This window comes from Mycteria americana, chromosome 7 (assembly GCF_035582795.1).
Source record: "Mycteria americana isolate JAX WOST 10 ecotype Jacksonville Zoo and Gardens chromosome 7, USCA_MyAme_1.0, whole genome shotgun sequence".
Lineage (NCBI taxonomy): Eukaryota > Metazoa > Chordata > Aves > Ciconiiformes > Ciconiidae > Mycteria > Mycteria americana.
In genome coordinates this window covers 45,547,661-45,564,017 of record NC_134371.1, presented here as the reverse complement: position 1 = coordinate 45,564,017, position 16,357 = coordinate 45,547,661, and the positions used below count along the sequence as shown (strand labels likewise).

Genomic DNA, 16,357 nt, shown 5'->3' with positions numbered 1-16,357 from the left:
AGCTTTCTAAACATTTACATGTAGAAACGATGTGGAACACGTTTTACAGTTTTTCTTCTGTCCTGTAGGCTAGCTATCTTTTTGTTTTGCTAGGTGTATATGTACTACAGTGAACTAAAATAGTGTCCAAGTGTATTGTAATAGTAATCTTTATTAACTGTCCTATTCTGAGAGTGGGGTTTATATATCGAAAACCTGGAAAAAATCTGCTTTCTGTGTTCACAGATTTCCTATTCAATGTTAATAATTTTGTTGTTCTGTTGGAGTCTGTTAGTTGTGAAACACTACAAGCTTAAATAGTTGTGAGTGAATGGAGGCACGATCTTGAATTCCCTCTCTTTGGGGATTGTGGTAGATCATTTGGAAGAAATGTTTGGTGATCTTTGCTGCTAAATAGTTAGATCATGCTTCGTATCAGCTGGTGCTTCTTCATGATGTTTGGTTTACTTTCTGAAACTAATCATAGAACTCAATAAATGGAATCAAATAGCCTACTATTGGCGGAAGCAGTCATTCAAATATAGAAGAATGGCGCTTTTTTTTTTTTTAAGTGCTGGAGGTGAGATGGGATACTAATTGTTATTAATGTTTGGGGACACGTATTTACCAGTGTATGCAAAGAGCTACCCATGCACTGAAACATAACTTGCACTGGAAATGACCATCATAAAAAATTTTTGCTTTGTCTCCCCAGATTCCATAAGAAGAAGCAACTAGAAATAATCTTTTAGTAAAGGTGTTGTACTTATTAAAAACCTAATGTTAACTTGCTGGAAGACAAAATGCCTATTTACACAGTTCCTGCAAGAAGTCCCTCTGAGGCACAATATACTACCACTTTGCAGAAGACTTCTTCACAGAATATCAGCAGCAAAATGTCTGGGCAGCAACTGAAATCGCAGGTGTCAGGAGAAGAAAAGGACAGTCTACTTTCATGTTCTCAGAATAAGACTGAGGAAGTAAACAGGACTTATGTGATTTCAGCCTGTAAAAAAGTGACTGACACATCAACTACATTTAAACCTGAAGGCAGATTAACACTCCAGAGGAGAACTGGAGCAAGCAAAAAATCAGTGTCCTGTAGTGAACATACAACACAGGGCATGGAAAATACACAAACAGAGAAAAAACTTACTCTGCAGAGGCGTGTGAGGACTGGCTCCATAGAGAAGAGTAAAATTAATGAGAATACTGTGCCTGGAATAGAAAATAATGACTCTGCTGCACAAAGAAATTACCAGATTGCACTTCCACCAAGTATTAATAATAATGATACCCACGATGTTAAATCAAGCTTTAAGTTAGCTGCGGGTCAGTCACATACGAATTTGCAGTGTAACCTGAACAGCAAGGATTCCTTTGGCTTTGTTGATGATCTGTGTGAAAATGATAGCTGCATGCATTTAAAATATAGGACAAGTGCTGCTGACACAAAATTACAAAATGAAGTTCCTAAATCAGAACAATTAGTTACCTCAAAATATATTAGTAGGATATCAGGAGAACAACTGAATGAAAAAGATGATATAAATAAAGTAGCTGGAAAGCAAAGGTTGCAACACTTGATTATAAAACATAACAGTTTGGAAAGACCAAGGACACCAACAAAAGGTTCAACAGAAGGGTTTAAGCTTACACCAAAGAACAGCACTTCTCAGGATCAACCATTTCTGTCCACTTCAAATAAACGAACACCTCATCTTCACGTTCTAGCCAAAAAGAAAACTAGTGTCTACAGCTCTCCTTCTGTGAGTAGAAGTTCAAAAACAAAAGAGAACACAGAAACTCTAGCTGAGAGCAGTAGGACTGAGAAAGATGTTTTCAAAGTGGAAAACAGCAAAGTGATTGTAGCTGTGCGTGTACGGCCTTTCAGTAACAGGTTTGTATCCTGGGCTTATTTCTGATGCTAATAGTAACTTTTATAGTGTATGTTGATTCCTGCTTTTTATTTTTTGAATTGTTTAATCATTGACTCAATAAGGATATGATACATACTTTGAAATTAGCCAATATTTCATGCAACATCAAGATGATAAAGATTTTATTAAGAGGTTGAATTCACTTTATAGGTGGTTGGGGCTATTTTTTACATATTCATTAGCTGAAGTATTTTGAGCTTGAATACTTTGTATGTTCATCGAATGTGTTTTTTAACAATGACTACCGAACTTTTTATTTTCCGTAAGGCAGTTGATTGAAATGACTAACTTAAAGCATGTAGCTTATGCTTTTTATTTTTTTAATTTTTTAATTTTTTTCCCCTTTCCATTCAGAGAGAAAAATGAAAACTCACTCCCTGTAATCTCCATGAGTGGTTCAGAGACAGCTGTACGAAATCCAGCCACAAACCAAGTTTACAGCTTCAGTTATGACTTCTCTTTCTGGTCTTTTGATAAGTGTCATCCTAATTTTGCAAGCCAAGCAATGATTTATAAAACTTTGGCAGTGCCACTCCTAGAAAGAGCTTTTGAGGGATATAACACTTGTCTTTTTGCTTATGGGCAGACTGGTTCTGGAAAATCATACACGTAAGTTCCTAATAATAATGGTTAAATTCTGTAGGAGCCAATTGCTATGCAATGTAAAGTCATGAAAAGAGATTATATGGAATAGATTTCATAGGTATTGAATGGTGTTTAAATGTTTTTGCATATTTTAAAACAAATCAAACAAATATAATTAAAACAATATTTATAATAATTGAGACAAAGTTAGCTGTAGAATATTTTTATGTATCTGACACTGACCTCTTTCTATGTTTAGTGAAGAAAATAAAAGCTCTTTCCAGAGATTTTGGTGAAGAAAAATCTTTATTAATGCTGAGAGCTTCTTGGACTCTCCCAGTGCTGCTGTTCACCACTGTTTCTTATTTTGTGCGTGAAGTGACGTGTTCTAAAGTATATTATGTTTTTTGGAAAAGACCTTTAAGAGACCTTTCTAATTATGGTCCTGAGTGTTTCAGAACTTATAATAAATAAATTAAAAAATCCAGACGTTTGTGGCACTGCTTATTTGAAATCTAATCTTTACCCAAAATAATCCCAGACAAATAATGTTTTGAGGATTTATAGCCAATTTTATATACTTTGTGTATATTTTTCAATAGAATGCCTAGTGAACTGTTTTGTTTCCAACCATGCATCTACTAAAATCAGTTCTATGAGCTTTATAATTCCCATGAAGTACTATAGACTTTTAATTAGGTAGTTGAGGATCAGAAATGTTTCTATTCAGTTTATCACAATTTTATGGTTTTATTCAATTTATCATAGATACAGAACTTATACAGAGGTATGATTTTCTTTTTAAGTGGGAACTCTACTTTTACTTGTAATGTTTATTTACCTTGGCCTAAAAGAAAGATATGCTCAATATTGCAATTGCTATCTTATTTGTAGGTTTGTTGTATTTTTTTTTCTTTTTCTCCACGTTCAGGTAGACAATTGCTTACTTTCACCCCTTTGTATTTTCAGCAATGCTGAAATTAATATCAGTAATAACTATCTCCTCAGGTCAGGTCTACACAACAAAATTCTGCTGACAACTATGTTGTGCAGCTGTGTGCGTGTCTATACTGTACCTGAATTAGTCCAGTACACTGGTGTTCTGCAGTGGCAGAACTAGACAGGAAAAAACTATGCCGGAGGTGGAGAGGGGTTTAGGTTACTGCAATGGCAGGGTGCAGAGAATATAAAACACATGCATGTTAGGGTATCAAACATCTATAGGTTTACTGTTTATAGTACAACTTACTCTTCAGTTGCTGTAGGGTTTTCGTTAGACTTAGGTATTCAACCCATTTCTCAATGGATGAATTAGAAAAGACCTCTGGACATCATCTTGTCCAACTCCCTGCTCAAACAAGCACCAATTTAGATCAGGTTTATTTCTGTTGCTTATTACTTCTATAACTTAGAAGCATATGGCATTTCAACTTTAGAGCTATACAATTAATGTTAAAACTAGCTATAGAGGCTTACAAAACTGAACTAGCAGGTTTTTCTGTAACTACAGGATGATGGGATTTGATGAAGACCGAGGAATAATTCCAAGGCTTTGTGAAGATCTTTTCACTCAAATAGCGCAAATGGACAAGCAACAGGTAGTATGCTTATGCTATTGACCTTACATTGAAGTATGAGGAAACTGATGCGTTTCAGTATTTTGATACCTGTTTTGTTCTTTCATTTTATACCTTAGTGCTGATCCATTTATTAATGTCTGTATTCTTTTGCTGATTCAAATCTTATTTCTGCTAGTAGCTCTGATTAACAGGGTTCCCTAAATAGTAAAAATCAACATTGTTTTGCTTCCTTAATGACAATAATGTAAAAAGAAATATGGGCATGATGTTTTTGATGTGTCACTAGACTAGGATTCTTTCCTCTGTACAGCATGTCTTACAAGATAAGATTTATGTAAGGAAAGGTAAAAAGAAATCCTAGTGGCTTCCATACTTTCAGTGGAGGCTTATAAAATAGAACTCAAAAAATATGAATTTATCTTTAAACATTGTCACATATCAAAGTGAAATACACTTTAATAGTATTCTAATTCTAGTATTCTAGCTCAGTATTCTTGCTGAAATAAAAAAAAATAAAGTAGTCCCACCTGGGATATTTTTTTTTAAGAATTTAAAATTTTCATTGCAAATAATGTTTTGTTTTCTTCTCTGTTTTGAGAATAGATCTTTATTTGTACATAACTCTATAAGAAAGAGTGGCCTTCTGAGAGAGGGTGGGAATGTTACATCTGACCACAATGTATTTTGATTTGAATTCCTGTCCTATGGCTATGGTATGTGGATTTAAAAACAACAAAGTAGTAGTCCTTTCCAGAGTGTTTTAATGAAGGGTTACATTCTGTTTCTGCCCCAATTAATTGGTGTAGTAATGGTAAATTTAGAGAATCATAACTGGAGACACAATTAACTTAAACTCTTAAAAAAATTTTAAACTACTCATTTCATGTCTTAAGAAGAAAAGATCCAAACTGAGAATGCACGTATGCAGGGGATTTATTTGTGGGAATTCTTCAGGTATATTTATTTTTCTGTCTGACTGTTGTTAAGGCTTTTCTAAGACTGAATTTCTGGTACAGAATCACTTTTGAGGAACCAGCTTGACTACAGTACAGCACCTGTGATTTGAATTGTGCCCCTAAAGCTTTCTGTAGTAATAACACAAATCATAATTTGTGGTTAGAAGCTCTGAATGTCTTTTAAATTTGTGAAAGGGATTAGAAACTAATATTTACACTCTTTCTTGGATAAGGAATATCTGATGCAAAACATGGTGGTGACAAAGGCCATTCTTTGTATTCTTTTTCTCTGTATGTTTGTCCATGTCTGTAAGGACTGACTCACAGGTCAGTAGACCTTAACATTCAGTTAAGCTTATGCAGGCAAACTTTTCTATTTTTAACTATTCCAAATTTCCTTATTGCTTTATGCTTGGATTCTTGACTTTGAATCCTTATACCAGTGAACATGTAATTTTCTGATCCTACAGTAGATTTGATAGACACTGAGAAATCTAAGAAGGTATTACTGAGTTTGGCTAGAGAATATAACTTCTAAAAAACGCAGAGCTGCTAGGTATGTTTGTTGTTCCTTTGCTCTTAAAGGAAATTCCACTTTATTAAAAAAAAAAAAAAAAAAAAAGACCTGTATGTCTTCAGAGGAAGAAGATGTGTTTTCATGAAAAGTTTGTTGTTCAGTACTTTTTAAAATTGCTGTAGGTAGAATCAAGGCTTATCTTTGAATTAGGTCATTTTGTTCCATGTCAGGTTGTTTACAACATCAGTCCATGCCTTCTCTGCATGTATCATGCTGTAGAAGCGCAATCCCTAAGGGAATGAGTTTAGGGATTGCGCAAGTGCAAACAAAACTATGTTTTCATGTACTACAAACCCAACGCTGAAACTTCTGAGGTTGATGTATATACATTTTTTTAAGCTTGATAGCTATCATCTGGGAATGGCTGTGGATGGAATTCCAGTAAATTATATTCTTGGTAACAGCAGATCCCTGGTTTAGGATATCATTTCTCTTGGAAAGTCCCTTCAGAGAAATGCTTGTAACATTGAATAGCAGGATATAGTAATCTAGGTTAATTTTTGAAACAAAGGATAATGAAAATGTTTTGTGGAATATATTAATAACTCTATTATTATTAATTTTACTAGATTTTGTATCATCTTGAAATGAGTTTTTTTGAAGTATACAATGAGAAAATTCATGATTTGCTTGTCTTTAAAGCTGAAAGCGGACAGAAGAAACAACCAGTAAGTTACTCACAGAAACAAGTATATGCATAATGTCAAAGTAGTGGCATCTATTCTGTAAACAAAAGTGCACAAATGACAAGTGATAATTGTTTTGTTATCTAAATACCTTTATATTGTTGTGAATAACAGGATTCAAGTAAAAAAAAAAATCTCGCTATATGACTTCAAGCAAAATGCTTGGCTCTTCGGAAATGCTAAGCAAAAAAAAAAATCTTGCTGAAAGAGAAGCAGAACGATGCAGTAGAATCACTCAAAATTGTTGTTAACATCTCTCCTTATCAGCAAAATGATGATCTTACCAGCCTTTATAAAAAGTTGCTTAGACTATTATTTATCTAAATCTTCAGATTATATTAAGAGTCTTCTGTGCAATATATAATCTTATAATTTAGATGGAGTTCTAAAACAGAAGGATGACAATGTCAGGAGGCTTCCAATGGTGTTTGGGGGAAAAAAATAAAGAAGTATTTGCCTAATTGTATTTGGTCTATCAGTCTCCACAGTTCTCAGCGCTACTGAAATGTCTATTCACTTTCTGAAAATGTCTGTGTGTTGTTTATCTACTGGGATGCCTGTTTGTCACTGACTCTACGTATCTAATTGGTCCATAGTATATTAATGAAAAAATGTTAATATTTGCAAAGGGAGAATATTTTCCCACTGTTTCCTCTGTGTATTTACATTGCCCAGCTACAGAAAACTACTATCATATAAGAGCTTAGCACCAAGGATAACTTTCAGATTCTTTGCCCTGGATAATTTCTGGATAATTTACTGCTTAGAGCCATGGGGCTGTCATGGCACAGAGGGAGAATCAGTGACCTGATTAACTAGTTAAGGATCACTAGTTAAACTAGTTTTAAATGCTTAAACTAGTTTTAAAAGCTATTTTTTAATGCTTGTGTGTTAGAATATGTAAAACCATAAAATAAAGCAATTTGTGTTAAGTAGGGGATGTAGGGAAGGAATTTATCACGTTTGATTTATTAAAAAAGTACTTTCTGTACTTTGACATATTGAACACTATACTGGCCACTTGTGTGTAAGCTATGAGTATTAGTTTATGATGATATACTACATTCAACTTGCTGTTGAAATAAGTCCTTTATCCTAAAGCTGGGACTTATGTGGACTAGTTATATAGAAGTAAAGACTGTACTGTCTTGTTTATAGTAGGAGTGCTTTCATCTGAGTTTTGTTAGTGATTTTGAGCGAAGCTACTTAACTTGGAAACATAATAGATATATATTGCAGAAATTTTTTTTTCTTATGTAAATATCTTATAAGATACATGTTCTTGCAGTTAGGTCTGTGAGCAGTCTGGTGCAGTCTGCTGCCATTTCTCAGGCAGCTGGAAAAATTCAGTTGCAGGTATTTTCCTGAAAATACTCTTCTAGATGATTCATGCTAAGTTTTGTTGATGATGAACATCATACTAGGGACGTAGATAGACTTTCTCTTAGTTTTAAGATATTCCTGAGTACTAGGTCTAACTAATGCACTCCTAATAATTTTTCTTTTACAATAATTCTCACCAGCTTCGTGTAAGAGAACATCCAGTGTTAGGACCATATGTGGAAGGCCTGACAGTGTAAGTCTTAACTGTTCTCATTTTAATAGATATATGGTGTAATCCTGAAAGAGTGTGCTAATCTTGAGGCTCTGTGAAAGCATGTGTAGTCACCAGTAAATTAGGCAAGATCTTAGTATCACATAGTTTTACAAAAATGTGTGTCCATGTCTAGCTAGGCTTGATGTATTTCCTTTAGTGTATTGCTTTAGTGAAATAAGTGTGTGGAAGTCTCAAGACAACTGGAGCTTTCTTGGTATATTTGTATTTTGTCTGTAACTGGGGAAGTGTTTCAGAACTCAGGCAGCAGGGAAAACTGTAGAAAGAAAACAGTCTGAACCCAAACTTTTCTTTTTCCCCCACCTTAGGAATGTTGTCAGTTCTTACGCTGATATCCAGGTAAGAGTTATTTGGTTACCAAAAGGGAATACAAATATTTCTACTTGCTCCTTCCTTCACTGCTGAAAACTAAATTCCATGGATGGGAAGAAAATGCTTTACAGACTGCCTGGTAGTCTGATATTTCAGCTTATTTTGTAAAAGGATAATGAAGACTAGTCCTATATAATGGAGCTAAGTAGATGCATACAGGCAAGTGTCACTCTCTTCACATGGTTATCTCTTAATCTTAAGTTTTAATTTCTCCCTTATAGAGTCATCATTTGTGTTAATAACTTTATTTGCAAACATTTTAATCTTCAGTTAACTACCCAAAGTAGGTTTTGTTTTCACATCCTGACTTTTATTTCTTACAGAGTTGGCTTGAACTAGGAAATAAGCAGAGAGCAACAGCTGCTACAGTAATGAATGACAAGAGCTCTAGATCTCATTCTGTCTTCACCCTTGTCATGACGCAAACCAAGGTATTGCTAAGTGTTTTATATCCATTCAAATCAGGCAGTAAAATGTTGTTTTGTGTGCTGCCTGGAAAATAGTTGTCAGAATATTCTTGAAGATGAGTAAAGCACGTGGCTTTCTGCACGTGGCTTTCTACACAGCAAAACTTATTTTATTTTACATGCTTTGAGTAGATTCTGATGTCTTTGTGCTACATGTATTTATAGCAGCAATATAAATATGTCTAGACTGGCAGAACTAGGAGTAGTTCCAAGCTTCTGAGTGTGAGTTTTGAGATGTAATTGGAATCCAAATTGAGGCCAGACCTAATTTCACGCTGCTGCCAACACATCTTAGCTTCTAAGAAGGTTAGGCTATGCAAGGTGGATAGCTGTGCTGAGTTCCTGCAGGTGATGAGCTGGGACAATGGTAGGAGATGCAGTTTCTGCTCAGTTTCAACGCAGTTCACTGAGTAAATGTTTCCTTGCTTCAGGATACCTCTCTCACCCATGTGTCTCCAGGATATAGGGACTACAACTCCTCACCTGATATACAGATGTGTAAGAGAAAACCTGACTTAGTGAGATGAGCCTGAAAACAGAAGTGAAATAGGTAGAGCTCCTCAGAAGTCTACAGTCTGTCAATTTTCTCCATTCACCAAATAACTTGTTGGTTTGGGTTTTTTGTTGTTCTTGGTTGGTTTAATTTTTCGGCCCAGTTTCCTAATCTTCTTCCTTCTCCCCTTCACCATTCTCACCACTAGATTATTTCTTTTCTCTATCAGAACTAGTCCTGAGAATTTTCCACTGACTACTTAGCTGATCTTCATTGGTCTAAGTCTGATTTCCGTGGGTTTTGGATAGCCACAGTAGTCAAACTTCAGACCCAAACCCATAGTTTGCTAACCTGTTGTTCGTGCAGTTTATGCTTGCACAGTTATTCGACCACAAGCAATTGATACTATGGTTAAAAGTCTGAACTTAGTCTCCTTCAAGGGATGTACATGAAGGTATCCTGTCAAAAAGTAAATGGAAGTGTCAATTTTTTATGTATTTAAAGTGAACAGCTTGTTAGATTTCTGCTTGTCCTCAGGCTTTTTATTTTGGTTTGAATGCAAACATCTCTCTTTTTTTCCAGGTAGAATTTGTGGATGAAGAACAATGTGATCATAGGCTTACCAGTCACATAAATCTAATTGATCTAGCTGGCAGTGAATGCTGCTCAACAGCTCAGACCACTGGAGAAAGGCTGAAGGTAAACCAAGACTGGAAATCTGTGGAAAAGGATCGACTCCAAAGAATACCCCTAAACTTGAAAGCATCCTCACCTACCAGGACTCTTGGGCAGGAATTGTAGTTGTAAAAGGATACGTAGCCCTTATGCTTATAAGTATTGTGTAGCATTTTGCTAGTGAGGGTGGATGGCCCTAAGAAGCTGTTTTGACTGTGCAGTATGGCAGGCCAGATCTTGCTTAGGACAGCACTCCCCATGCTATGTAGGCCTAATGATCCTTTAGAAGGAGAGAGGAGAAACTGTCTGCTTGACTTTCCAAATCATGAATTGGGTATTGCACGGAGTTGGGGTTTACCCCTTTTTTGGGGATTTAAGTAAACGGAGTTTCTAATAAGATATTTCCAAGCTGCCTTCATAAGTTTGATGGTTCTTAACACTGCTTATTTTAAAGCCAGGGTCTCTGTTTTTTCCATGTAAAGATCTTTTAGGATACTCTTGCATCTTATTGTTGTTTTTTAATCAGTGGTGACATTCAATATGATACAGCTGTACCGTACATTCAATAAGCACAATTAAATCAACAGTACAGTCAATAACATCACACAAGAAAATATAACTGTATTATAATTATTTTTGTTTGCTTTGTGTAGGAGGGTGTGAGTATCAATAAATCACTGTTAACCCTTGGAAAGGTTATTTCTGCACTCTCTAAACAATCTCGAAATGGAAAGAAAACATTCATTCCTTACCGGGAATCTGTCCTTACTTGGTATGTACACTTCAAAATTTTTTTACATAGAAGTAAAGGCTTTCTCAGATTGTAGATTCCTCTTCTATTCAGGAGGCATCACTTCCCCTCCTGCCCTCCTTCCCTCCCTCTCTCTCAAATGACCTATGGAGGGAAAAAATTAGCCTGTTGCATCAGGTAAAGAACAAACAGGACTCTGTTTTGTATTTTAAGTAGCTAACAATTGCTCTCAAATAAGTAGCAAGACCCTAGGTATTTTGTATTTAATCTGTTCAGATTGAGAAGTTTATTTTTTATTTCACTGTGGGGGCCGGGGATTGACTTCTACTCTCCTGTCAAATGAAGGCTGTTAAAGGAAAGTCTTGGTGGAAATTCACAAACTGCTATGATTGCCACAGTAAGTCCAGCTGCCAGCAGTACAGAAGAAACACTCAGCACTCTTCGCTATGCAAAACAAGCTTGTTCAATTATCAACATTGCTAAAGTAAATGAAGATGTGAATGCCAAGCTAATCAGAGGTGAGGTTGATGGCTGCAGGCTTTGAGGGGTTTTTCATTTGCATGTGTGTTTAACTTATTGCTCAGTAAGAGTTGTTACTACTAATAATCTATTATGTTGACTGACTACTTGTCAAATAGGCTAATACAACCTAGGATATCTTCCTTTTAATATTAATTCTTCTTTGTGAATGCTCCCCCCCACCCCCCCAAGTTTGGATTATATCTTAGGCTATACTTGAGAACCTTGAACGGGGAAAGGTGTTTCATTTTTAATTAAAGAACAGGATGAATTTTCTAGTATCGTACTGAAATGTCTAAACCCTATTTTGTCTTCATTTTTTTGTGTACTGTGTGTCTGATTTGTCTAATGTAGAATTGAAAGCTGAAATTGAAAAACTGAAGGCAGCTCAGAAAAGTGCTCTGAACACTGATCCTGAAAAATACAGACGTTATTTGCAGGAAATAACGTCTCTGAGGGTAAAATTGCACCAGCAGGAGAGGGACATGGCAGAAATGCAAAGGTCGGGCAGTCGTTAATGTCTTACTCTAAAATAGAAATGGTAACATTTATATGCTGTAATTTTTCTCCTAATATGTTGTGTTATTTTCCCCTTAATATATTAAGGGCCTGGAAAGAAAAATTTGAACAAGCAGAAAAAAGGAAACTGGAAGATATAAAAGAATTGCAGGTGCATTTTCTTTCTTCACTTCACTTTCTATAGGAGATAGTTCAGAAAATATAACATCAGCAAGCCTTGTAGAAGAATTAGAATAGTTGTAAGATTTGGTTTCTTTAATGCTATTATTTTAACAGACTACTGTGACTTTTTAGAAAAATTTAATATAGATATTCGAATGCACAAAGTAAATTGGTTTTTATGCAGAGCTGTCTTTTATCTAGAAAGCAGGAATTGCATTCAAAATGGACAATCATTTACCAAACCTTGTCAATCTCAACGAAGATCCTCAGCTTTCTGAGGTGCTGTTGTATATGATCAAAGAAGGAGAAACTACAGTTGGAAGGTATACACCAAATTCGCAACATGATATCCAGCTTTCCGGAGTGCTAATTGCTGATGACCATTGGTATGTAGTGTTCTTTTTACACTTGAAGTGAGAGCAGGAAATTATTTTTCTCACCCTTCCATTTCTTTTGGAGTCACTCTTCCTTCTGGCAGTACACAAAATACGGTTTTCTAACCAGGAAAATGCTATTTAGGGATAATTTTTATACTGTTCAATGATTAAGGTAAGTTCCTTCTGTTCCCTTTAGAAATCTGTTAACCAAAGTAGTTTAATTTCTTTGTTCACTTCGTTCATGTAGCAAAATATTCTATTTATGCAGAAATGCTGCAGAAGGACCTGATCAAATGATGCTGTGTGATAACTCTATTACGTTAAGTTCAATGGAAAAGTGAAATGCCTTGACATTTCTTACTTAAAACTAAAAGTAGAGAGCAACTTGGCCATATTGCAGAAATATGGTTTAAAGTACATTCCATGCAATTGGTCCTAGAAAAAATGCTGGAAGAAACTTAACTAATCAATTACTGAAAACATGAAAGATGTGGGTATGTTGGGAAATTAAGCATTATCAAAGAAATGTGCAGATGACAGGGTATTGTAGTAATTTTTTACCAGTGGATTCTTCTTAGATTTAAATATCAATTCTCTTCCAAAATACAGGTCATCACTCATTAATTATGTATGTTGTAACTAAATAGTATGAACAGTCCACATCTGGAAAAACAATAACAGGATGCTATCTAAAGCATGAATTTTAGTCTATTAAGAAACATCATTTGCAATTACAATGAGCTACTGATATCGCAAATGTTTCTTGTTTTCAGCATTATAAAAAATACTGTTGGCAAAGTGAGTATTATTCCACTGAGAGAAGCAAAGACATACGTAAATGGGAAATGCATTTTAGACCCAACAGTTCTGCATCATGTAAGTAATTGATTTGGTAAGAGTAATATGTGTATGTGTGGATTTCTTAGTTTTGTTAATATTAAAACTTCAGACTGCAGGTTTTCTTAGAAGGCTCTGAAAACCGTAAGTACTTGTCCCTTCCTCTTTGATTTCTAGCCCCACCTGTTATGTTTTAAGCACTGTAAATTTGCTTATAAATCTAAAAATTATAGAACAAAATTCCCCCCCCCCACCTCTTTCCCAATAGGGTGATCGAGTGATCCTTGGGGGAGACCATTATTTCAGGTTTAATCATCCAGTAGAAGTTCAGAAAGTTAAAAGGCTGTCTTGTGGGACTATGTTTTTGCATGATGGTCCAAAAGATTTTGAATTTGCAAAGAATGAGCTGCTTATTGCACAGAGAACACAGTAAGTATTGTGTCTTCTTGTTCTAAAAATAAATTCAGTTGTCAATGCAGCTGTGCAATAAGTTTAAGAAATAAGAACTTAAGATTATTAATTATTTCACAATAAGGGAAAGCTGGAAAATAGCAAGGTTATTTTTAACTCCATTTATAATGGAAATGGAAGTCCCAGAATTAGCTGAAATGAATGTATACCTCTAAGAGGTGATCACCGCAATCTAGTCCAGTTGTCAAGATGTAGACAACTATTAAATGCTGAGCTCCAGAGGTCCTCAGAGTAGTGTATCTTTTCAGTTACATTTCTCTCCAAGCACATACTGAGTCTGAAATTGACTTTTGATGATTTAGAGAGATTTAAAGCCTGAAAAGCAAATGTCTTAGGAAATAGAGAAGAACTCAAAGTTACAACCTTGGTCTTCTATGACGGTGGAGAATTTGAGAGACAGTAAATTGTTATTGGTACTTGCTTCATTCCTGGGAGTCCTGAGTCGCAAGACTCATTGACTTTAAATTTACTTTTCTGCATGTTTATGTGATTTAGTGAGTTTCTATTACAGTTCTTAATTTTGTGAAAAGTGCATAATAAAATAAATAGTGTCTACATTTTCTGTATGAAATCAAAAATATCTAGGTAAAGTATAAAAGTGTTTTTTAAAAAAAAAACAAAACAAACCCTCATATTTTTAGTTAAAATTGGAGGCTTCTGTCATGATAGAACAGATTATAATGTCTATGCAGTTTATGAGAGATTAAAGTCAGCATTCTAAATATGTGATACTTCTACTTGTAGACTTGAATCAGAAATTGAAGAGGCACGACTCAAAGCCAAGGAAGAAATGATGCAAAGTGTCCAAATTGCAAAAGAGATGGTTCAGCAAGAACTGACCTCACAAAAAGAAGCTTATGAAAGCAAAATAAAATCACTGGAAGCAGAGGTGGTAAGTTGCTATTGCATCATTCCATAAAACATATCAATAAAATAAAACAGAAGCTGTAGTATGGGGTTTCTATTTGTTTGTTTGTTGTTTTGGTTTTTGAGTGTTTGGGGGCGGGGGGGGTTGGTCTTACATGTTATAACAGTGTCTTAGGGAATGCTAAATCTCATTCTTCTTCTTTTTTAAAAAAAATCAGCCTTGCTAACACAAGAAGTTATAAAATAGGTGTCCCTTTCAGAGTTATTCTAGGGATTTTGGTTTATAGAATTAGCCAGGAACTAAAATGTTAATCCAGTGTGAATTTGATGAGGGTGTAACTTGTATATGAAGAAAAATCCCTACAAAATCTAACTTATTCTATGAGACTTTTAAATTACTACAGTATTTTAGTTAATGTCTTTTTTTCTTCCAAGTTTGCATGCTGCAAACTGTTGTTAGTCTTTTAAATACTTTTACAATATATATGTCTACATAGCATAGTACATCATGGTAAAACAATAATAATGATGGAGTATCTTATTTCTTAAATGTGCTATAGAAGACATAATATGATGCCTGTGAACTGGGATATAGCCTTTCATTGCTGACACTGGGCTGAGTAGTCCACAGGGGCTGCATGTTTTAAATGTATTGAAGTGAAAATAAATCTTAATATCTGCCTAAGGGATGGATGAGAAATGCTGCAGAAGTGGTATACCTCCTCTCATCTGTCCTTTTTTATATTAGAGAGAAGAATCTCGTAAGAAGGAAATCCAAGAACTAAATAACCAAAAAGCTGCAACTAAAATACAAGAGCTAGAGAAGGCAAAGCAAAATCTTGAGATAGAACTACACTTCAATAAGAAGCGTTTAGAAATGGAGACCTTAGCTACCAAGCAGGTAATTAAAAAAAAAAAAAAAAAGCTTTTTAGGTGGTTTTCATTCTTTTAATAAATCATTAAGTGGAATGTTTCTGAAGTATTTTTCTACCTGATTTTATGCAAAAGAACAGATGTTTGTTTACACTTTGGATATGATAGTGTATTAAATTTGGGGGTAAGCTAATACTGACCTTATTTCTTATATAATGTGGACTGTTTTGTTCATGTACCAAACTTTAGGAACCATTGCCTGTGCCAAAAGTTACGACTCCAAGCAATAATGCAAGTAATGACTGGTTTTTGGCTGGTGTTCATATATATCTGACTGCTGCAACAAATATGACTTAATTTTTTTAAGTTGTGGTTTTTTTTTTTTTTATTCCAGTATTTTTTTTTTAAGCATGTCAGTATCTAAGCGAAACCAGAAAACTGTCAGAGTTTGAAGATGGAGGGTTTCATATCGATATGGCAGACATCCAATACAAATTTCATCCTGTTCTGAGAGTCCATAAAAGGACAGCAACAAAAAATTTTGCTTAATAAACAGCATTAAAAGTTTTGGAATTTCCCTACTCCCCCACCAGGCTCTAGAAGATCATACTATTCGTCATGCAAAGATACTTGAAGCTCTGGAAGCTGAGAAGCAGAAGATTGCTGAAGAAATACGCACCCTTCAGAAGAATCGTGGAAGTGGGAATAAAACTATGACTAGTACGTATATACATAATGTTGCAAGGGCAATGATGACTTCCCTTTTGCTTGGTGGGCTTGGATTTAGTGGATATGGATCCAGAAGCTTTTTCTCTTCCTCTAACACTTCTGCAACTATCCTGAACAAGAAGAGCCTTTTGGCTGCTATGATCCTTTCCATTCATAAGCCGTATGTATCAGACAGTGCTAAAAGCTCTGTTTTAGTCACACCCAGGGTGGTTAGCTGGATATACATGTAGTCTGTATTTACCCCATTACTTAGAAGTTCTTCCCCCATCCAGTTGAACTGGTTAGGCCTTAATTCATTGGGGAAACTGGAGTAACAGAAATGATTCT

General features: G+C 35.1%; 1 protein-coding gene across 4 annotated transcripts in view; it reads left to right on the top strand.

Moving 5' to 3' along the window:
- Positions 1-16,357, top strand: part of KIF14 (kinesin family member 14) — a 36,002-nt gene that overhangs the window by 1,354 nt on the left and 18,291 nt on the right. For 3 of the 4 annotated variants that reach the window (XM_075508181.1, XM_075508179.1, XM_075508182.1), the window contains exons 2-19: positions 695-1,879; positions 2,274-2,528; positions 4,015-4,102; positions 6,187-6,285; positions 7,827-7,879; positions 8,227-8,257; positions 8,614-8,721; positions 9,833-9,949; positions 10,579-10,697; positions 11,022-11,194; positions 11,550-11,697; positions 11,802-11,865; positions 12,078-12,262; positions 13,027-13,129; positions 13,359-13,519; positions 14,306-14,453; positions 15,177-15,329; positions 15,895-16,021. In XM_075508181.1, the coding sequence (XP_075364296.1) occupies positions 783-1,879; positions 2,274-2,528; positions 4,015-4,102; positions 6,187-6,285; positions 7,827-7,879; positions 8,227-8,257; positions 8,614-8,721; positions 9,833-9,949; positions 10,579-10,697; positions 11,022-11,194; positions 11,550-11,697; positions 11,802-11,865; positions 12,078-12,262; positions 13,027-13,129; positions 13,359-13,519; positions 14,306-14,453; positions 15,177-15,329; positions 15,895-16,021 (3,229 nt within the window). In that variant the 5' untranslated portion in view covers positions 695-782. Of the gene's footprint in view, positions 1-694; positions 1,880-2,273; positions 2,529-4,014; positions 4,103-4,778; positions 4,798-6,186; positions 6,286-7,826; positions 7,880-8,226; positions 8,258-8,613; positions 8,722-9,832; positions 9,950-10,578; positions 10,698-11,021; positions 11,195-11,549; positions 11,698-11,801; positions 11,866-12,077; positions 12,263-13,026; positions 13,130-13,358; positions 13,520-14,305; positions 14,454-15,176; positions 15,330-15,894; positions 16,022-16,357 lie in introns of those variants that run through there. The other variant, XM_075508183.1, reaches the window with a different exon arrangement.